At 33.1% G+C, this 22855-nt stretch overlaps 3 protein-coding genes across 4 annotated transcripts; 1 reads left to right on the forward strand and 2 right to left on the reverse strand.

The window, feature by feature from the left end:
- Positions 1 to 5743: 5743 nt before the first annotated feature.
- Positions 5744 to 10775, reverse strand: LOC120268940 (probable homogentisate phytyltransferase 1, chloroplastic). 2 transcript variants are annotated; one of them, XM_039276212.1, is made up of 12 exons: positions 10591 to 10775; positions 9385 to 9671; positions 9207 to 9290; positions 9050 to 9124; positions 8775 to 8858; positions 7999 to 8088; positions 7301 to 7402; positions 7101 to 7196; positions 6701 to 6772; positions 6496 to 6591; positions 6098 to 6202; positions 5744 to 5999 (listed from the first exon to the last, which is right to left on the reverse strand). In XM_039276212.1, the coding sequence occupies exons 1-12, from the start codon at positions 10655 to 10657 to the stop codon at positions 5958 to 5960; spliced, it is 1200 nt and encodes a 399-aa protein (XP_039132146.1). In that variant the 5' UTR covers positions 10658 to 10775; the 3' UTR covers positions 5744 to 5957. The 2 variants fall into 2 exon arrangements, with proteins under 2 accessions (XP_039132146.1, XP_039132145.1); XM_039276211.1 differs by having other exon boundaries at positions 9385 to 9677.
- A 3338-nt stretch (positions 10776 to 14113) lies between these two features.
- LOC120268933 (pentatricopeptide repeat-containing protein At2g18940, chloroplastic) lies at positions 14114 to 16652 on the reverse strand. Its single transcript, XM_039276203.1, has one exon. It carries the CDS (start codon positions 16573 to 16575, stop codon positions 14167 to 14169), a length of 2409 nt encoding a protein of 802 aa, XP_039132137.1. The 5' UTR covers positions 16576 to 16652; the 3' UTR covers positions 14114 to 14166.
- Positions 16653 to 17301: 649 nt separating this feature from the next.
- On the forward strand, positions 17302 to 22660 carry LOC120268937 (adagio-like protein 1). The gene is made up of 2 exons (XM_039276208.1): positions 17302 to 17658; positions 20463 to 22660. The coding sequence occupies exons 1-2, from the start codon at positions 17423 to 17425 to the stop codon at positions 22066 to 22068; spliced, it is 1842 nt and encodes a 613-aa protein (XP_039132142.1). The 5' UTR covers positions 17302 to 17422; the 3' UTR covers positions 22069 to 22660.
- The last annotated feature ends 195 nt before the right edge of the window (positions 22661 to 22855 follow it).

The raw sequence follows: 22855 nt of genomic DNA on the forward strand, positions 1-22855 counted from the left end.
ATGCCCGGTAGCTAATAATAATTTTGTATATCACCTCTATAAATAACTTACTGAGATTGGTTTATAGATTTCTAATCACTGCCATCAATTTTTAGAATTTTATAAAAGCCCAAAGAAAATTATGGAGACGTATTATATTGCACATATAATGATATGAAAGCACTATTGAGTAGCATAGTACATGCATTCCACTAGCAAAAACAAAAGAAAGTGTGGTGGAGGAAACTGTAGTTCCACCACGTCACTCAAATAAATAAATAAATAAAATAAAATAAAAACCTCACAACCATAGAATTGGCATCAATCTCTTCTCATATGCCATTTGACCATAGCATAGAAACAACTAGAGGAAGAGATGCAAAGAAGCTCTCACCCAATTATTTTTCTTTTTCATTTTCTCAAAAGATTCTTGATTTTAATTTCACAATAATTCATCTCACAGTCATCTTCACCTTATAAAGTTTTAATGTCACTTCTTTGATTTTTTTTTCTCTCCATTTATAGCTTAATTAATTTTCAATTAAAATGGTGCCAAATGAGCAAAGGAAAAAAAAGTTGTCTCATTAGCATCATCATTTTCCACTTGCACCACTTAATTTGATCATGTTTTTCATAAAAGTTTTATTGCAAAAGATAAACATGATGCGCCAACTCAGTGATAATTACTCTTAAAATACTCAAACAAGAGATAAGTGCTATATGTCAATTTATTGGGTATTTAACTCAGAACACTCAAATAATAATAAATAAAAGAAAATAAAATAAAAACATAGAAATTTACCAATAGAAAGAAAAAAAGATGATTTAATTATATTGAAAATTAAGTGTAATGGTGGCCTTTAAGTTTGCTAAAGTTATAATATCATGATAAAATTTAAAAAAAAATTAAAATATGTTCTAGTTTAATTACAAATTGAGTTAACCTAGATTTAGTCTAAGCTTTAATTTGATTGTGCTACTACTTAGATACAATTTGATCATCTAAATTTTCTAAATAGGTACATATTGTAGGAGCCCCTGCACCTTTAATAATATTAGTAGTGAGTTACTGATATATATGATCCCTCTTTTATCACAAAAAATAAATTATCATAATTAAAAAAAACGCATAAATTACACTGTGAACTTTTAAAATTGTGTCAAACAAAATTTAAGTCATAAACTCTAAAATACTCCACATATTCAACATCATCAAGTATATATTAGAGTGTATATAGTAATGGTTAAGAAGTAATATAAATAAGTTATTAACTATTTAATTATTGTTTAAAAAAAAAGCATCTCATTCACAATTATTTGGACCTAAAAAAGTAGGGGAACACGGAAGCCTAACATGGCAATAGAATATTGAAGAGTTCATAGAATAATATTGGGTGAATAATTAGAATATTGAAGAGTTCATAGAATAATATTGGGTGAATTAGAATAACAAGAGAAAGAGAGAGCAAGATGGTTGGGGCAGGCCTATGTGGGTTGGGTGAAGAAGCTTTTTAGTGGGAAGAAAGGAAAAAAAAAAAACACAATGGAAGAGAAAAAGGATAAAGTAGTGGTAGGCATTTCTTTGAGTCATGCGCCACTAATTATTTAATTTAATATTATATTATTAAGATATTCTCTTGTCCTTGCAAGGACAACTACAAACTAAGTAGATGTGTCCCTTGTTCTCCTGCCATTGCCATGCTCCCATTCATTCTTGTGGACCATCTTTCTCTCCCTCTCTCCCTTCCATTCATTTCATTCATCACAGACACACTCTTTATATATATATATATATATACACACACACATATGAAAGTAGTAATTTTTTAATATAAAATAAATAAATCATAATTTTATTAAATGATTAAAAAAATACATTAAAAAAAAACCAAACAAAGATAGAGTAAAATAGCAGCAAACTAGGATGCAATCACATGGGACGATGAAGTATCCCAACTATGAAGAGTGATTTTATTTTTATATATTTTTATGAATATTAAAAATAGAGAATAAAAAAATATATTGATTTTATGAGAAGTAAAATAGGAATTATGTAACATGCATCAATAGAAAGACTAGTTTGATATAATATAAATACATAGAATAATATTAGTATCAAGTTTAGTGATGAAAGTAATGTTATTTAATTAATTAATTTTTTTATGTCATAAGTTTGATTTGAGTATATTAAGCACTGTTTAATCTAAAATAAAAATAAGTTAATTTGAAAATAATATACTAACTATCTATAATGGTATTCTTTCCTTGATGCCTTTGATGAAATAGTTAGACTGATTCCCTTCTTCTTTATCATGATAGAAAGATGAATAGATTGAGTTCCTTAAAGTTTGAAGGTATGGTGGTGAATGACTTGAAATAAAAAGAGCTCACAAGTCACAAGACAAATTCAACTTGAACAAAGGATTAGATGTGTTTCACTTTCATCATTTCTCATAGCCATATATGTATATATATATACCTAATAATTAATAATTTAGGTTGAATATTCCAAGTCCTTAAACTACACTTGAAAGTTCATTTTGATCATTGGACAACATATTTAATTTATACATAAGTTCACCCTTTCATGTAACTTCATTAATTGTTGACATGGCTATAATTCTATTAACCAATAATAAAATTATATGCAATTTTTCAGGTTTAAAAATCACACTTGTGCATACTTTTTTTCTAATAATAATAATAATAATAATAATAATAATAATAATAATATAAATAGTGGCACAAGTAAATCTCTCAACATTTAAGTCTGTTTTTATAACTCAATTATCGCTATTATAATAACTCCATCAACCAAGTTACTAACAAAATTATATATATATATATATATATATATATATATATATATATGTTAAATTCAAAAATCAACAAAATATTTTTAGTTAATAACAAGAGTATCACAAGTAAAAACCTTGAATTATCAGTAATACTTAAATTGGTCATTTTGTATAACTCATTGTTAATTTGACGGCACCTTCATCAGCCAATCCAATAACAAAATTATATTTTTGAATTCATGACTTAGATATATTCACATAATAATAATAATAATAATAATAATAATAATAATAATAATAATAATAATATAGCAATACTAGTAAACCCTAGAAAGCTCAACAGTTTTCTTTTGCAACCTAAAAATTAATTAAGCCAAGGCACTTCACATGCATGATCACTTAGCCAATATATACATATCACAAGCTACCAAGGCAAAGCTCATACATGCATGCAAGACCCATGATCAAGAGTCCAAAAGGAAGCCAAACTCTAGAGGTGGAAATCATCCTTCATGTGATGAAGAACAACAAGCACACTTCTTTACTTTAGATTTTCAACACCCATTTCCTTATCTCTTTTTCACACTCTCTATAGTCTTCAAAGATGTTCATCATTTGTGGTCTAGAACTTAGATGCCCACTATATACATACATATATATATATAAATAAATAAATGAAAATGAAAAAGGTTCAAGATGCTTCTCCACTAGTGATGAATGCATATGCATGCTTATCTATTTGTTTTCTTTTGGTGTATGTTTGCACTAAAAGTGAATGCATCATGCATGAATTGAGTTCTAACATCTTTGAATGGTCCCATGCAAATCCTTTTGTTAGGGACAACACACAAAGATGTGCAAAAACTTCACATATACTCCAAGTTGAAACTTTATATATATATAAATATATATAATTTAATGGAAAGGATTATTAATGGTTTATGATTGTGAAGAGATAAGAGAGAGTTGAAATTGTTTGAATGAATGATTGCTCACAGTTCAATGTGGCACAAGGAATAAAAGCACATAACATGTATGCTTAATATGGCATCACCTTATTCATGATCCGCTCTTCACTAGTTTCTCTCAATTATCAATGATATATGTATATATATAAACTAGATTCTTCAATTCCTTCTTTCATGTTAAGTAATCAAGGAAAGAAATTAAAGAAATATTTATAGTAATTTTATAAAAAAAAATACTCATTTTTGTGTATAGATATCAATAGGAAACTTGTAATTGCATATAAACTTAAAAAATTATATATATATATATATATTGGCAAAAGCCATAAGTGCTCTATACAATAGAGGCATGCATCAGTCGTCATGACCCGATTCTTATTCTCAGTAATTTAGGGCGATACGCATTTGACTCATAGCCGGTGACCAGATTCTTATTCTTATGTACTGGTGAGACTCGGTAGAATCTCTTAAATATCTCACACTCACTTTTCCCAATCAAATCAATACGGCCAGATTATGTGTTGTTTGATTATATCAATTTATTTATATGACAAGAGTGTATAAATAATTCTTAAAAACCTGCTTAGTATATCTATGTAAAATATCAACTTTTCATAGGGTATTAAATTACTTTAAAAGTAAAAATAGGTTGTTTACAACATTCAACAAATATATTTATACAAAACAAAAACACCTCAGTTTTATACAAGTAAGCACATTGTCTTGATGAAAAAAAACTATAAAATTGTTACTTATATTCTCTAGCAAAATAAAGATTTTTTTTAATAAACTTGTGAAATATAAATAGTCTTGAAGGTGTACATTCAAAATATTATGTAAATATAAATAGATATCTTTAAATTATGGGTGTGTGTATATATATATATATATAAAGTTTGCAAGTTGCATTGAGAATGTGATGTTTGATATCAATATCAATGGCAAGACAAACAAAAAATAGCAACTGTAATATAATTAGGACCACTTCCCTTTTTGTACATCTCTTACTTTGAACTTATATGAAACTTTATACTTAATGTATTTTCTTTATTCATATTATCATGGTTTGTTTGATTTGCTCTAAATGAATATATATATATATATATATATATATATATATATATATATATATATATATATATATATATATATGTTTAGATGGTGAAAGAAAGAACAGTTTAGCCAAAGATAAATCCAAAATTAAATATTTGTTTATGTTTATGGCCTTGAATATATGTTCAATTAAATATGGTAATATTTGGTTTATATATGTGTGTGTGTGTGTGTGTTACTATTTATTTTTATACAACTGTAATTGATACCAAATAATTATTTAATTTCCTCCAAGTTAAAGTTTTGATTAATTTGATATACATATAAAGAATAGTTTTTTAAAAAATTTAAATTCAAATATCTTCCTATTTGGTATAAATTTTGTATTAATTAACTATTTATACAGATTATATATATAGATATCATTTCATAATTTTATTTATTGCTAGATTGATATTGCTTTTTTTACTATTTGAATAATAAAAAATAATATGTATTTATTTATTTTACAATTATTTACAAACAAAAAAAATAAGAATTTTTTTTTCAAGCTTATCAAACGTCAATAGCCCAGTACGGCCCATAAAAACCTGGGCCATACCCAATGTTGTGCTTCATTTTTTCTTAAATAGGCCCAGATTCAAGCCCCACATTATATATATTTTAAAAAAAAATTAGGAAGAAAACATGAGTATGATTAATTATATTACATAAATCTATAATTATGAACCTGTAATTGAATACGAATAAATTGAAAATAACAAAAATGGAAAATTTTGTGCAATTTTATTGATTAAAATAATTATTAAAGTAGAGTTTACAGTCCATTGACCAATTGTGGACTTTTTTAACTTTTGAAAAATAACCCAAAAACTCAAACACTAGAATTAAACTAAATAACTAATTTAACTATAGCCATGCTACACATATTTAGATCTAACAAAATAATTAAAGAGGAACTTCACTTCTCTTATTTATAAATAATAGTTCATACAATTCATACACTAAATCATAAACATTTTCTCCAACCTGAAAAAAAAAAAAAGTTTCAAATCCTTATCATGAATTTGATCCTCTTAAATAATAATTCATCCTTCTCTGCAACATAAACAAGATGATCAAGACCACCATAATATCATGTGACTCGAAAACATCGTCATCATCTCACAAGTGGAATGAGCAAGTATTCGGCGTAAAAGAGCTGTAAATCAAGCAAATATCATTTGATATTACTTGTAATCGGAAAATTTATTTTCATGTAATACACAAATCGAAAGAGAAAGAGAGTATGTTTATTACCTTCCAAATGAACATATAAAATGATGTTATCGCGGTCTTACTCTTCAAGTCAAGAGATCTAGCATGGTTCCAGAGAGCCGATGCAAGGATAGCATGGCCTATAACCTATAATTAGAAACATAGATGAAGAATATTAACGATAAACGATTTTTTTTTTTTTTACTATTACATGGTTTCAATTAGAAACATGGCTTCATGGTTTCGCTAATTTAATAAATGGCATTGATGACAAACATATATGTATGTCGGTATTCATAAGCAATTGGAAATAAATGTTTTCAAGTATATGTTTTCGGAGTGAAGTATTTCATCGTTCACTTACTATTTTATATTGAATTCATTTAAATAGTTTAAGATTTGATTAAAAGAATACGACGGTGAGAAGACTAGGTGCATACAGTTACACATTTGCTCCAAAAACAGGAAGAAGTCCCGCCGATCACCATGGCAACAGCGTATGCCATCTCAAGGAGATAGACACAAATCCAAAAGACCTGTTCATAGATGAGCAGATCATTAACATGAAGAGCATTGCAACCAAATACGAAGACTAGTGATCCTTGTTATTAGTTTAAACTAGAAAAGTTCATGGAAGAAATTAACCTTTTGTTGGCCTAGGCGTACGGTAAATGACCGGATGCCGAATATCCTGTCTCCATCAATATCAGGTATATCCTGTATGAGGAAGATGAATGCACTATGCTTCACAATTTTTTCAATGTTGAATGCCAACCAAGATGTAAAGCATCACAAATATATATATATATAATCTTTTGAGAGAGTGAACAATGTAGGATAAGGAGGAAGCTGCAAAATCAAGCCAATGAACTTCTGTAGCAAAGTTAAAAAATCCACTTGAAGCTGTATGAATTCCTAATTTTATCTGACTTCTAATATCACTCAAAAGCTTATATTCACTGTCAAAGTTGACCAGTTTCTTTGCTATGAAAAGAAAAGCCGAGTATAAGATTAATGTACTGTATTGAATTTTGTGGCAGTTTACCTTGAATAGTGCAATGACAACCGAGAAGAAGCTCATGAACGCAGTTGCGAATATCAACGGCCTTGAGAAGATGGCCGGTCTTCTAAAAACAAAGGTCTGGGAGTATACAAACAAATAGACAATAACATAGAAGATAAATATCAAGGTGCACCATGCTACTAACCACTAATTGATAATGTGTGAACAGTATAGAAACTAACCTGAATGTGAAGGAAAAAAGCCAATTGAACTATCACTGCACGAACAGCCAGAATGCATATTGCTGCAACTACTGCGAACCTTTTCCATCTTAAAAGTGGCAGCTGCATTGTTTTGTAAACTTACTAATTCAGGTACACCGCCCACATGAACTTCAAAAGAAGTTATAATACAATATTTAACAGTCTAAAGGCAACTCTAAACCTCAGTGTCACAGCAGAACAATTCCGAGTTGTAGAGTTCAATCACATCCAGCACAACAACATGCACCAATTAAATATGGGTAAGCTCAATTTGATGAGCAGAATAAGTCCCACCCAATTTCCTTGATGGATGATGCAGCATGCCGATGACAGTAAAATACTGAAGCTCTATACTCTAGGATCACAGCTCCATGAGTTGCTGCTAGAAGTTTTTGTCTTTCCATAGATTAAATTTAAACCAAACCCATTAGGCTTCCTAGTAACGTGAAAAAGAGATATTTAACTAGCTATGCTTTTAAAACCATGTCCAATATGATAAAGAATGGGTTTCTCTGCATTTTGCGACCAATTGAAAGAGGAAATTTAATGCATCTCTGGTACAGGAATAAGGGAATAAATGACTGAAGAGAGATAGTATTATCACTAGGGCAACTTATTTTAAGGAAAACAAGAAGACTGGCAATGAATTTGGCTAAAAAGAAAGAAGGGAAGCTTACATTTATTGAATATGCAGTTCCAAGAATGAAACTGATGAAAAGAGCCCAAAATAGTGGCCAAGAGCCAACCACCCATCCAATACCAAAGCTCTGCAACATAAATCACAAAATGGAACAAAGGGAAACATGTAAATTTTTCATACTGTATGTTTCTTCTGATATTGCAAAAGTCAAACTCATCGCTGTCACCAAATAAATCATGCCAAAGGATGCTCTAGCAAGTGATGTGCATATATCTTTTTTATGTGCAAAATTTGCCAAATGTTCAGACAAAATTTGAATATGACAGTTTGAAAATTAGAACATCTAGAACTGTCTGAAAGTATGGTTATAATGAAGAAGAAAGAAAAGTGTAATATAGTTTTTATAAAATCGTTACTCCTGAGAAGGTGCAATGGAACCTGGATGTTGTGTGATACATAAAATTTCCAACCCTGCCCCTGAACTTTATCCCTATAAATCTAAAGTAATCATCTCTATACAAATCTCATCAATTGAAAGAGTATATATACAAATGTGAATAATGTTAGCATTGATCACAAATAAGGCAAAAATATAAAGAAAATTTCTTTAGTTTCATGCTACCAACAGTACATTCTTCTCCAAAAGGATCATCACTGAAGTTGCACATACCTAAGCAACTGTCAAATTTTTGCAGCCAAAGACACTTTGGAAGACGTTAATGATTACAACCTATGTTGTAGAAATTATAAATATTATTTGCAAACATTATACTGAATAGCAAGTCAAGATGAAAACAGAAGATTCTAACATACCATAATCACAGAGACCAAAACAACGGCGACCCCAGTTCTGACAGAGTATTCTCCTGATGCAAGTGGAAGGTATGGTTTGTTAACCTGAAAGGTAGGTGCATACAGGATCAATAAATAAGGCATTGCAAGTAATAAGGAATCGAATGAAAAGACCTTGCAAATTCTACCTAACTATAAAACTGAGCTTGAAATTGTGCATTTAGACAAGATAAACACTTTAATTCTTCTCTTTAAATAATATGTGAGGGCTCAACAAAATTTTTTGATGAAGATACCTTGTCTATTTCTATGTCAAACAGCTGATTGAGGCCAACAATGTAAATGTTCATGAAAAGAGCAGCTACCACTGCCTGCAATACACAGACTAGAAAAAAATAAAATACATAATACCTCACAGGTTAAATTAAGAGATAATTTATGTAATTATAATACCTCCATCAATCCAGTGAAAAACAAAGGTGAAAGATCAGACATGTTTTCAACAGCCAACAGAGATACAGAGATAATGCCCATAGCCTGCATATACATAGACAATGTCAATATAGGACAGACACTAAAGTAGAGACATTGATTAACCAGAATGCAACACCTGAAGATGCAATAACTTAACTGTTCCTATGACCGTGTGGGGACGAGAAAATTTGTATAAAGCATTTAATGAAGCCAGTATCAAACTCCATGGGCTCTTGGATTCATATATTTGAGGCTCAGATTCTAAAGGATGCCCTGATGAGGCATTCAACGGGATACACTGATAAGATCTCCTATGCTGGGCAGTATTTTGATTGCTATGCTTGGTGTGAGGGTCCATGAAGCACCCTTTAAATCTTTGAATGTTGTCTCCATTTATTTTCTTATGTGTTTGAAAATTTGAACAATGTCGTTGTGTGATACAACCTGTCACTTTCAACATTAAGACGGAATAAAGCCACAGTTATAAGAATCACAATTATCTACACTAGCAATTATCGGCAGAAACAAAAGCAAATATATTACTCTCTTAAACCAACTACTCGCAGAAAACAACACATGCACACACAAATACTTGCTTGAAGATATTATGACCCATATGAAACTGGAGATTGAAAGAAAAGCGAAGTATTACTTCATCCACAAAAGCATACTTCAACATCCACAAAACAAAGCCTATTTAAGTACAAAATTCAGTAAACAACCACAAATAGATGGTAAGAAACTTGCTCACCAAGTGGGCTGGAGGAGTATTACTGAGACAAATATAGCTATAATATGCCTATATCAAAAAGAAACTTATACCAATGACCAGTTAATAAAACACTTACTCTCCCAGGGCCAGTATAACAAACACTAGAGTCACAATATAACCAAACTAGAGTCACTTGTTCATTTTTATGAAGTACAAAATTGAAGCATCACAATCCTCAAGTTTTTTTTTTAAAAAAAAAAGAAAAGAAAAAGAAAAACATTACCAAAATCACAAGAGGGAAAACAAAAAACAAATTTCAGGAAAGTAGCAATCATAACCATACCCCGATGACCCACATCACATCTATCAATAGAATCAAATAGTAGGATGGGAATCAAAAAACATGCCAGCCCTAACTCAATCCCCATGGAATTTTTTGATATATATATATATATATATATAACAAAACAGCATCTTCACTATCAATCAAAGATCTATGCAGCGACATTTGAACTAATTTCCACAAAGAAAGATGACACCTTTTTCCACAATTTCTAACAAAAATCCCTCCTTTAAACTAGTTAACAAAAAATCACGAACATCCATACACACCTACATCAAAGATGAGTGAGGAAAAAAAGAAACACATACCTCGGGAAGCAGGGGAAAAGAAATAGTGATGAGAAGAGGAGAGAGGACGGAGCAAGTGGCAATCCATGGCGATCTCGATGGAGAGAAAAAAAGCAAGTATAAAGGCAACAAACTAAGCTAGAAGAGCCTTTTCGCCATTGGCGTCCAGTGCCAAGAGACTAAAGAACAGCGAGAGAATCACTCAAATAGAGTACCAAAGAAAATGATAGCTTTTTATTTATTTATTTATTTATTTATTTATTTATTATTAATTTTGCATGTAAGCCCTTACAAATGTTCTATATTAAACACCAAGTAATCTTTGATATTGACTTATAGACCCATGTTGTGGAAACCCTACGTGCGAATACATTGACTAATAAAAGCAAGTGTTTTTTTTTTCCTTTGGGTACCCTGAAAAAGTGTATATGAATATTAATCTTATAATAATAAAAATAATTTAATAAAATTAAAATAAAAATTATTTAGATTTAATAAAAAACAAATGGCTCATAAAAAATAGTAAAGTGAGACAATTAAAATGTTTCAAGTTTAAAATTCATTGAAAACAATAATAATAACCGGTGTAAAAATTATTTAGATTTAATGAAAAACAAATGGTTCATACCCAGTAATATTTGATTTTATTGCAGAAAACAAAAATGAGACAATTAAATCGTTTCAAGTTCAATATTCATTGGGAACAATATAATAACCGGTGTTGGTTGTGAGTGAAGGTTTACCGTCCAAATCCCTCATCTCTGGATTAAAATGGATGGGTTGGATGATAAATTTTCAGCTTGCGCATGATGTATGTAATGCTTATATACATATATATAGATATTAATTTAATGATAATTAAAAATGTTTATATATATATGAATGATTTTTTTATTTAATATTTAGTAATATATTCTAATAATGTATGCCAACAGATGGTCATATATGTAAAATAAATAAATAGATTTTAAAGGATATATTTGGTATTTTGTTGTCTGAATACATATACATATATATATATATAATAAATATAGATAAACTTTGATTTTATTAGAAAAACAAAGGGATATCACTAAGTATAGTATATCAGGGATTAAAAAAAATAATATCCAGTAAGAGTGAACAGATTCTTTACGGAACCAGAAAGAAATATACAGTGTCTACATGAAAACGATCATCAGTATGTGTATCATCTTTCCATGGCACATGATCAAATGAATTTTTCATTTAATAAAATTAAATATTATTTTTTATTTGCCTTCATAACTACACAAATACAAGTTTTTTTTTCCTATATTTTATTTTAAATTATGAAAAATAATTTTTATTTGAAGTAAATTAATTTACGAACCAAATCACTCATAGTCCAACCGCATTTGCCCCATTGCAAAAAACGAGTAAGAGATATTTAAGAGATATCAAATTCGAGTCTTGTTGAATACAGTGGTGATAACAGATTCTCAGTTGTGGATGTGGACTTATTGCTCAAACACTATAAAGTCGGGTGAGAACACGTGGACTGGACATGCACTTCCTAGTGTATATAACGTTTGTCGTTTTTGTAAAAAAAAAATAATTTATAAAATTTAACTTTTTTTTTTTTCACAATTTTATCATGATTAGGAGAGGTTTCACGTCGAGTGAAGACGTGTGGGCTGGACAAACACTCCCTGCGCTTAATAAAACAATTTATGAAATTTAACTTTTTCTTTCATAATTTTATCATAACTATCGGAGAGTTCAATTTTACACGAAATAGTTAAGTTTTCTAATATTATTATATATTGGGCTAGTTATTTATGAACATCTATAAATAAAAAAAATCTACTGACATCTTTACCTTAACTGTTCAATTTGAATTCAACGCCTAAAAATTATTCATATGGATAAAAACACGATCAATATCAAGAAGTGGAATGAACAACAATATAAACTATATAAAGTGTGATATATACTCCTTCCATTCTTTTTTATCTGTCCTGAATAATTGAATCTAAAATACTAAAAAAATTGGTTATTTCACATAATTTAATAAAAAATTAGTTATTTTTCCAAAATTATCCCCAATTTATATCTTCATATTTCTCTATCATATTAAATTTTAAGAAGAGAATTGAATAGAGTGTTAAGGTAACTTTAGAAAAAAATAATAAATGATTCTTGATGTTAAAAAAATGACAGATAAAAAAAATATGGGTTTATGACATATAAAAAAAAAAATACAGAGGGAGTAATATTTTAATCAAAATTATCCAATTATCATTGCAATGGTGCTCAAACCAATTAGTGATTCAGCGAAGTTCATCGGTTATGATACTATCTATGTCCATGTTTAATCCTTTCTTTTTTTTTGTGTTGGCTTTTTTTTATTCTCTCTCTTCCCACCCTATTATATATGCACACATAAATGTAAAAATAATTTAGGAAAATATCAAGGTTTTATATGAAAGATTGTTATTAATTAATTGGACGGTACAACATGTGACTATGAAAAGAACTGCATATGTATTACCCAATGGTATAAAGCCACGTGTTTTATGTGCCTATGAACGAATAATTAGATGAGCGGTCATTTTCCGGTGTACCTTTTAGCGGTTGATATGTGTATCAAACATTTTCTTTAATAAACAAATAATTGAAATATTTTCTGACAATTATTATATGCTTTTTCTAATTAAAAAAAAATCTTAATTCATTAATTATCTCATCCCATCCATGGTCCTATACCATCAAAAATTTATATGACACGTATTCTTTTTTTGTTTTTTAATGTAAAAATGTCTTATTGAATGTCACATTTAAATTGCACTCAAACCTTGGCACATCATTTCACAGTCAATGAATAGATCAGAGTCCAAATTTGTGCAACAATTGTTCATAATTTAAATCTGTGAAGCAACTGAGTTGACATAATGGACACGAAATAAATAATCAAATTATTATTATTGTTATTTAGAATATTTTGTATATTTATTAATAGTAAAACTATTTTAAAAATCCTACTCTTACTGGCATTAGCCCAATATTGTTATCTATTATGAAAATTGGCGCCTCTTCTCGAAATATATATATATATATATATATATTGACAAAATGAACATAGGCGATCAGGGATTCAGATGTGCATACATGAGCTAAGTTTTGAACCGTCTCCTCGATAAGGACACGAACAATCGACAACTATTATATAAGTTAATTCAGTAGCCTTGATAATAAGAATCAGAAATTTTCGCTCCATTGACAACCATTCATATACCATATTGAAAAGGGGAAAAAAACTTGGGATTACAGCAATCAATCTGCAGATATTTCTTCAAATGCAGTAGATTAGAACAATTAATTGCAGTATTTAGGAGTCATGAGTGACAGTGAAAGTAACAATCTGCAATTTTTCACATAAACTGTTCAGTTTCATTGTTTAATTTCTTGTTTTACAACAATCATCAACAAAATTATCTTGCAATTTAATTCAATAGGCTTGATATGAACAAACAAGAGTTACAAAATATGCTATATTGATCAACAATTCATGTACATTAAAAACCAGGATTACAGCAATCCCTCTGCAAAGATTTCTTCAACTGCAGTTGATTAGATTCATGAATCTTCGTATTCCTCTATCCGGAGTGATAGTTTAGGCAACAAGCGTTCGTCAAAAGTTAAATCTGTTTCTATGATTCCTGTCACAAACTCCCTAGCTTCATTGTATCGTCTTGCTTTACAATAACCGTCGACAACTATCTTGTAAGTTAACTCAGTAGGCTTGAAGTTGTGTTGTATCATGTAACTGATGACATCTCTTGCCTCTTTGAACATTTCCATACTTGAATAACCACTAATGAAAGTGTTGTAAGTGACCAAGCAAGGAGCAATTCCAATAGCCATCATCTCATTGAGAATCCTTAATGCATCCTGCATGAGCCCTTGCTTGCAGAATCCATTGATTACAGTGTTGTAAGAAACAATATCTGGCTTCGGTCCAGAGTTATGAAGTTCTCTTAAGATCTCTTCGGCTTTCCAACACTCCCCGCTTCTTGCATACATGTCCATCAAGCTATTTTGGGTGATGAGATCAGGCTGAAAGCCACTACGGTGGATCAAATCGAGAATTTCATGAGCACGGTCATACATTCTGTTCTTTGCATATATAGATAACATCGAATTCAGAACAACTAAATCAGATTTATAACCATTTTTCTCCAGCTCAACAAACGCTTTCTCCATTCCCTGCAACACTCTGCACTTGAAGTTGGCAATAACAAGAGTTCTCAACACTACCCAACTTGGAAAAATTCGGCCGGCATAGACATCTTCTTCAATAGCTTCGATCCCTCTGACATTTTTTGCCTGCGCATAACACTGAAGCAGCATAGAATACGAGAGTTCATTAGGCTTGAACCCTTTACTCTTCATGTCAATCATGACTGATTTTGCTGCTTGCCAATCACCTCTTCTAGCTATTGCATTCAGGAGTGCATTGTAAGTTGTAAGAGTAGGACTGAAACCAGCTCGTATTAACTCTTCATAGAACTTCAAAGCATGTTTTCCCGACCCACACCGTCCATAAGCAGCAATCAAAGTGTTGAAAGTATCCCTACCAGGTTCAATCCCAGAATTCTTCATCTCTGAAAACACCTGACTCACATAATTGCCCATGCCCCTTTTGCCACACATTGCCAACATTATATTCCAAGTGATCCGATTAGGAACACAGCCATTAGACTTCATATCACAAAGTATGTCCAACATCTCATTTGACCTTGACTTCTTCCCTAGCAATCCAATAATGGTATTATATGTACATGTATTAGGAACACAACCCGACTTCTTCATCTGATCGAACAAATCCAATGCCTCATCCTCCTTTCCAACCTTTCCATAAGCATTGATCACAGTAGAATATGTCACCGAATTCGGCATAATTCCCTTAGTAGCCATTTCATCAAATACAGCAGCCGCTTCCTCATAAAACCCAGCTCGAGCATATGTAGCAGCAAGCTCATTATAAGTAACAGAGTCCGGCGAGCAACCATTCTCCTCCATTTCCTTCAAAATCCTCAATGCCTGCGCATAATTTCCGGCTTTTCCAAACACCTGAAGCAATGCATTGTAAGTAACAACACCCGGAACATAACCTTCAGACTTTGAACATTCAAAGAACTCCATTGCCTCCTTAATCAACCCTTCTCTTCCACAAGCTGAAAGCACAGTGCTAATCGTGAATTCATCGAATTCCAAACCATTGTTCCTCATCTCATCCAAGAGGTTCAAAATCTTATCCCATGACCTCCCCATCTTTCCATAAACATCAAGCATCACATTGTAAGTAACCAAAGTTGGAGAAAGACCCTTCTCCTTCACCTGCTCAAACACATCAATAGCTCTAACATAATTCCCTGAACGAGCGTAAGCATGCAAGAGAGTGGTGTAAGAACGGATATCGAGGCAGTAATCCTTCAGAGGAATAGAATCAAACACCTTGCAGGCAACCGAGTGCTGAGACTCCTTGCCCAAAACCCGGATGATTGCTTCAATGGACTGCTCATTCAACCTCATCTTCTCAGCATTCTGATTGGAACTGAGCCATTGGAACAAGACCAGAGCTTTCTCCCATTCACCAGCGAGCTCCAACCCTTTCAAAAGGCTAACAGAATCTAAACCAGAAATCTCATCCTCCATGGAATCAAGAAAAGAATGCAACCCATGCAAGGGGTGTTCGACCATAGATTTGAGCAAAGACTTGCCTTTTCTGGAGAGAAAGTGGTTGCCTTTTCTTGTACGAGTGGAGGAAGGGTGGAGGAAGGGAAAGGTGGGATTTTTATGGGTGGTGGTGAGGTGATGGAGCTGGTGGAGGAGAGAATCCAAGGGAAGGGCGTGAGATGGTGGTGCCGGTGGTGGCGGAGGCAATGAAGTGCTGAACTTTAGCTGATTTGATTTGGAATTTGAATCTTTTTTCAGTGGCTTTGCGGGCATTGCTGGCCTATTGGGAAACACTGTTCCTTCCATTGTTCTCTCTCTTTCTCTCGTCGTCTATGTACAGAGGTGAAGAACTAGAGAAAGAGCACTGAGAGAGCTCAAGAACAAAGAGAGGTGTTGGATGAAAGTCTAATCCTTTTGTGAAGCTATTTAGTTTTTATTTTTATTTATTTTTTATTTTTTTAATATGTAATTTGGTTAAATGATTAGTGTAATTTTTTGTTTGTTTAATTTTAGTTTTAATGTTAATTTTCATTATTTTCAATATATAGATATATATATTAATAAAATTTATTGAATATATGAAAGCAAGTGTGATTCACATGATTATTTTGTTCACTTTTCTCAATTTAAAAATATTATTAATTTTTTTTAATTTTTGAAATAATTTATTTTAGTAATAGATGTTTTATAAGACAAAATTAATAAAATAAATTATAAATTTATGAAATGGTATGTTAAGTGGTAAATAAACTTATTTCCAAGAATGTAAAATAAAAAAAAAAAACCATATGAAATATTTTAAAAAGAAAAATAAGTAATATACATATAATTGATAAAATTAATAAAGTTTGATTTTAATGATACTACCTAAAAAACAAATAAATTAATCTAAAAAAAACGATTTTATTATATTTAGAGAGAAAAAAAAAAAGAAAAATGGGGAAAATGAGGTCACGTGCAAACACGTGCAGAGAGAGCAAGCATTTTTCCGGCCTAAAAACACAACGAGGCCCTAAACAACATCCACTCGTTCTCTTCTCCCCCAAAACTCTCATCCCATCTCTCCTTCTCTCGAGCTCCAGCTCTCTCCCTCTCTCCCTCTCTCTCTCTCGCTCTCTCCATGGGCTAGGGTTTTCAACACTAGGGTTCAGTGATGGACTGGGACAGCGAATCGGAGGACGTCTCTGCTGCAGCGTCTGCAGCCGAGGAGGAAGAAGAGGAAGGATTCATCGTGAGTGATGGTGGGGTGCCGATTGCTATCCGTTCTTCAGCGCCGTGTGGACTGGTAGTAAGTGACGCGCTGGAGCCGGACCATCCGATCATTTATGTTAACACGGGGTTTGAGACCGCCACAGGCTATCGCGCCGAGGAGGTGCTGGGACGGAACTGGTGAGCTTCTCTGGATTTAGTTTTATTTTGATTATTTGCTTTGTAGTTGTAGTTATCTATCTCTTTTATTAGGAATATTGGTCGAATTTTTTGTCTTTAGGGTCTGTTTGTTGATCTTCATTTCGTGTTGCTTTTGGGTGGGCTCGTGTTCTCGGATTCGTTTGGGTGTTTATTGCTATAAATTGAAGGTTGCATTGGGGTTTAGCTTTGGTTTTTGTTGAGCATTGGTTTTTCATAGGAATTGGTCCGTTATTTCGATTAGATGGCTGTTTCTTGAGAAATTCTGAAGAAAGTAGGAATTTTTTTTGTTTGTCGTTTCACTATGGATCTTAAATTTTAGTCAAGACGTGAAATTCTCTCAATTAAGGCAAATATGTTGTTAATTTTGTTTTCCGGAATAAAGATGAGTTTTTTCTAGGTTGTTTGGGTGGTTTTCCTTGATGATTATTTAGGTTTAGATATTGGGGATCATGTATAGCTTGATTGCCTCCGAGGGAAATAACTGTTCAGGATACTTTGGTTACTGCAGTGACCTTTTAGGAGGTTTTGATTGCCTTAAATCAGTCATCTTAGCATTCAATTTAGGAGGATACTGCTAGTAAGTGACATAATAATGCAACTATTAGCTTAACCTTTGTATGCTGATGGAATGGTATGAAATATAAAACAATATACAATGAAATAATGTAAGTGGAGCTCATAGAACTGCAAAGGTTAAAGGTAAGCTTGCAATGACAGAAAAGATGGTGAGTCAGTTCTGAATGGAAATAGGATAAAGTGTAGAGGAGAAAGATGCCCTTCTAATAGCCTTCAGGCAACATTTGCTTGACAAAGGATGGAAATATGGCACTCAGTGGTTCTCAAGTGCGTAAAGACAAAGGTAGTAGGAATGGGAAATAGGATAAAGTGGAGGAGAAAGATGTCCTTCTAATAGGCTTCAGGCAACACTTGCAGCATAAAAGATGGAAATATGGCACTCAGTGGTTCTCAAGTGCGTAAAGACAAAGGTAGTAGAAGTGGCTTGAGGAGGTGTTGTAAGAAGAAATTATAAGGAGGAGAACATATTGCTTCCTTAGAGTTGTTGTTTGAGTTATTGTGCCAGAGAGAATGACCTTGCTTTAGTTTGAGGTGTTATTACTGTTTCTTTGAACTTCTGGGTTGAATACGACCCTTTTGAGTTAACATAGGTGTGGTGACTGTAGAATCAATGGTGGATGATTAAATAATCTGTTTGTGATATTAGGTTGAAGATTAAATAAAATCATAGGCTGATGGTACTTTAAAGAGATTAATAACAAAGTTTGAAGGAAAACTGGGAAAAAGGATTTGAGAATGGATTTCCTTGCCTTCTACAAATAATTAACAAAACAGTTTTTAATCCTGGTGCCTTGACTTTTTAAAATAGATGATGTTTTCTGAGTCTAGCAACCTCTGGACTTCTTTAATATCACTGTTAGGAACCTTTTAAATTTTCCTATTCTCAGTTGGAGCTTATTAAAAGCCTGAAGGGACTTAAAAAGAAGTCCTGTTTGAGTTCATTGCTAATTATGTCTTGCACTGTTTTGAAGGTTAAGGGGTACTTGTAGTGATTTGATTTCATTAAGAAAGAACTACCTAGGTAGCTAGGCCAGAGTGGAGTTTGAATTTCCTTGTAAAGATTTAATTAGGATTGAGGGTTGTGCCAAGCGTCCTGTTTGGCTGATGAGGATCATATTTTGGTGGTATTATATCAGGTTCAAAGTGAACCATAAGTGGTTGCATGTTGGTGCCCGTATGGAGGTTTATTAAGGGCTTGAGAAGGGGATCCCTTCTCTTTCCTGCTACACCTTAACACTATATGAAGAGTGATCAGAAACGTGAATGATAGGACAGTAGTTTCCTACTGTATGTCAAGTTATTCAAAACTGAAGCCAAGATCATGTGCCCTAATATTTTGAATGTCACAGTAGAATTTTTACTTAGTTGGCTTCTCAGTATGATAGATAAGGACCCGTTGAGGTCAGAATCTATGTCAAGTGTCCATTCGGATGCTTGTGCCTAGTCTTCTATGAAGCTAATCCACTTGAGGTGTATTTACTGTAGATATTAAAGTGTGCTCAAGGCCATAAAATGTACATTACAAGATAGACTACTTGGAAACCCATACTATTTGTCTCGATATAAATCTTTTTATGTATATATGGATTGATTTTCATAATGTTTAAAGTCAGTTCAAATGGTCTTTGGCATCATTGTTTGTGGACCATAATTTTACAACACCCACACGAATTTCTGCTGACCTCCAATATATGTGATTGTTGGTTTACAAGCAGTAAAGCATAAATCAACCTGTATGATATGGGTTTTGCTATTTGGAATATTTTTTAGAAAAGAAAAGCTCTGATAAGACACCCAGCCAAACCTATAATAACTCCCCCTCCATTTTATTATTGTAAGTTGTGTTTACTCCCTTTCCTTTGTGAAAAATTATAGTCCATATTGTAAGTTGTGTTTACTCCCTTTCCTTTGTGAAAAATTATAGTCCATATGGCGCAGGAGTTGAAGTTTAATACTTTTGGTCTTTTGCGTAGAACTTTATAGAGTCGTCTCTACCACTCAAGAACCAGTTGGAAATAGCCCGATAAATGCTATAATTACCCGGAGCTTCTTTGAGAGACTGACTTATGAGTTGTTCTTGAATTTTGCATTGACTAGTTTTTCAAATTATAATGTTCTTGTATATCCACAAGGCCCATTTTGTTAAGGATCAGTATATTGGTTGATAGTTTGACACTGCTGAAAATTTTCCTTCTTTTTTCTTTCAGCCGGTTCTTGCAATGCAGAGGGCCTTTTGCACAGAGGAGGCACCCTTTAGTGGATTCTACAGTGGTTTCTGAAATAAGGAGGTGCCTTGAGGAAGGTTGTGAATTTCAAGGTGATCTATTGAATTTCAGGAAAGATGGTTCCCCATTGATGAATAGATTACGGCTTACCCCTATATATGGAGAAGATGATATAATAACTCATGTCATTGGTATTCAGTTTTTCAGTGAAGCAAATATTGATTTGGGCCCACCAGCTGGTTCTGTAAAGGAATCTATGAGATCAACCAATCGATTTGCAACTGACCATGCGGCCTACCAACTTATTTCAGCAGGGCATGGGCATATTTGTCGTGAGTACTGTTGTATCTTACAGCTTAGTGATGAGGTGTTGTCTCAGAAAATACTTTCGAGGCTGTCTCCAAGAGATATTTCTTCAGTTGGTTCAGTGTGCAAGCGACTTTATCAACTTACAAATAATGAGGACCTTTGGCGAATGGTTTGCCAGAATGCTTGGGGCACTGAAACTACTCGTGCCTTAGAAACTGTATCAGGAGCTAAAAGGTTGGAATGGGGACGGTTAGCAAGAGAATTGACCACCCTCGAAGCAGTGGCATGGAGGAAACTGACTGTGGGAGGTGCTGTGGAGCCTTCTCGTTGCAACTTCAGTGCTTGTGCTGTTGGAAATCGTGTTGTTCTTTTTGGTGGGGAAGGAGTTAATATGCAACCAATGAATGATACATTTGTGTTGGATCTAAATGCTAGTAAACCAGAGTGGCGGCATGTTAAGGTGAGTTCCCCACCACCTGGTAGGTGGGGTCACACACTCTCTTGCTTAAATGGATCGTGGTTGGTTGTCTTTGGTGGATGCGGAAGGCAAGGGTTGCTGAATGATGTTTTCATATTGGACTTGGATGCTCAGCACCCAGCTTGGCGTGAGATATCTGGGCTGGCACCTCCACTCCCTAGGTCATGGCATAGTTCTTGCACCCTCGATGGCACAAAATTAGTTGTCTCAGGTGGCTGTGCAGATTCTGGTGTGCTCCTCAGTGATACTTTCCTATTGGACCTCACGATGGAGAAACCTGTATGGAGGGAGATACCGGTCTCTTGGAAACCACCTTCCAGGTTAGGGCACTCACTTTCTGTCTATGATGGGCGGAAAATCCTGATGTTTGGTGGTCTGGCTAAAAGTGGTCCTCTACGGCTGCGGTCAAGTGATGTATTCACCATGGATCTTAGTGAGGATGAGCCTTGTTGGAGGTGCATTACTGGAAGTGGAATGCCTGGTGCTGGAAATCCAGTTGGGATTGGCCCACCACCCCGTCTTGATCATGTTGCAGTTAGCCTTCCTGGTGGTAGGATTCTGATATTTGGAGGGTCTGTGGCCGGTCTTCATTCAGCCTCTCAGATTTACCTATTGGACCCGACAGAAGAGAAACCAACCTGGAGAATATTAAATGTACCCGGTCGACCTCCCAGATTTGCATGGGGACACAGTACCTGTGTTGTCGGGGGAACAAGGACCATAGTGCTTGGGGGCCAAACCGGAGAAGAGTGGATGTTAAGCGAGTTGCATGAGTTATCTTTAACAAGCTTCATCCAGTGAATGCTTTATAAACATCACCATCAATTGCATCTGAGGATATAATCAGTGGGAACATCTTTTTGAATGAGTTGCTGGGTAGATCAAACATTGGCAATCCATGGAATAAGTAGAATGGTGACTTTGTCCAAGTCCAATTCCTTTGTGGACAGTCTGCTATAAATTTTCTTTCCACAGATGATAGTCTTGATAATGATTAGGTTGTTCATGGTCTGGGTGCTTGATGTTTCCCTGTCATGACTGTAAACACTTGCCAGTGATTAGATTGTGCGCCATCGAATTGTTATCAGATAAGTAAACATAATGGATATTATCATAATTCATATAGCATCTTTTGTAGCTTCCAGGCCAGCTGTGCGATCGGTTTTTCTTTTCTTTTCCAAGGAAACAATGCAGATCTGTATATGTTTGAAATTTGTCAGTCCTATACCATATTTTCAGTTTTGTCCAATTGGGTTGTTTGGAGTTATGTAAAACGGTTGCCTATCGTTTATAGTCTTTGCTTGCATAGTAACAACACTGACCTTCATACAGACAAACAGAATGTATATGTATATATATATATATTATATTTATCTCAGTCAACACTTATGCTTGTGCTCTTTTTTCTTGTGATTGATATGCTTTTGAAATCTCAAGTGATTATTGTGCTATCTGTTCATTTCAATATTATTTCTTGTTGCACTGTTAAATGTTCAAGGCCTTTTTTGGTGAATGGAAGAAATTGTTGCAAAGTTAGGGTTTCATGTATTATGAAATTTGCAGGAAACTTGAAGAGAGGGACAGGTCT

Source organism: Dioscorea cayenensis, chromosome 9, assembly GCF_009730915.1.
Source record: "Dioscorea cayenensis subsp. rotundata cultivar TDr96_F1 chromosome 9, TDr96_F1_v2_PseudoChromosome.rev07_lg8_w22 25.fasta, whole genome shotgun sequence".
Taxonomy (NCBI): domain Eukaryota; kingdom Viridiplantae; phylum Streptophyta; class Magnoliopsida; order Dioscoreales; family Dioscoreaceae; genus Dioscorea; species Dioscorea cayenensis.

What these genes read in the sequence shown, in the direction of transcription:
- LOC120268933 (XM_039276203.1), bottom strand. Translation starts at nt 16,575, where the DNA reads ATGGAAGGAACAGTGTTTCCCAATAGGCCAGCAATGCCCGCAAAGCCA.
- LOC120268940 (XM_039276211.1), bottom strand. Translation starts at nt 10,657, where the DNA reads ATGGATTGCCACTTGCTCCGTCCTCTCTCCTCTTCTCATCACTATTTC. An exon ending in CTTTTTTCCTTCACATTCAG is followed by an intron (nt 7,197 to 7,300) that starts GTTAGTTTCTAT and finishes GTATACTCCCAG; the next exon opens with ACCTTTGTTTTTAGAAGACC. An exon ending in TTTGGAGCAAATGTGTAACT is followed by an intron (nt 6,203 to 6,495) that starts GTATGCACCTAG and finishes TTCTAATTATAG; the next exon opens with GTTATAGGCCATGCTATCCT.
- LOC120268937 (XM_039276208.1), top strand. Translation starts at nt 17,423, where the DNA reads ATGGACTGGGACAGCGAATCGGAGGACGTCTCTGCTGCAGCGTCTGCA. An exon ending in GAGGTGCTGGGACGGAACTG is followed by an intron (nt 17,659 to 20,462) that starts GTGAGCTTCTCT and finishes TTTTTCTTTCAG; the next exon opens with CCGGTTCTTGCAATGCAGAG.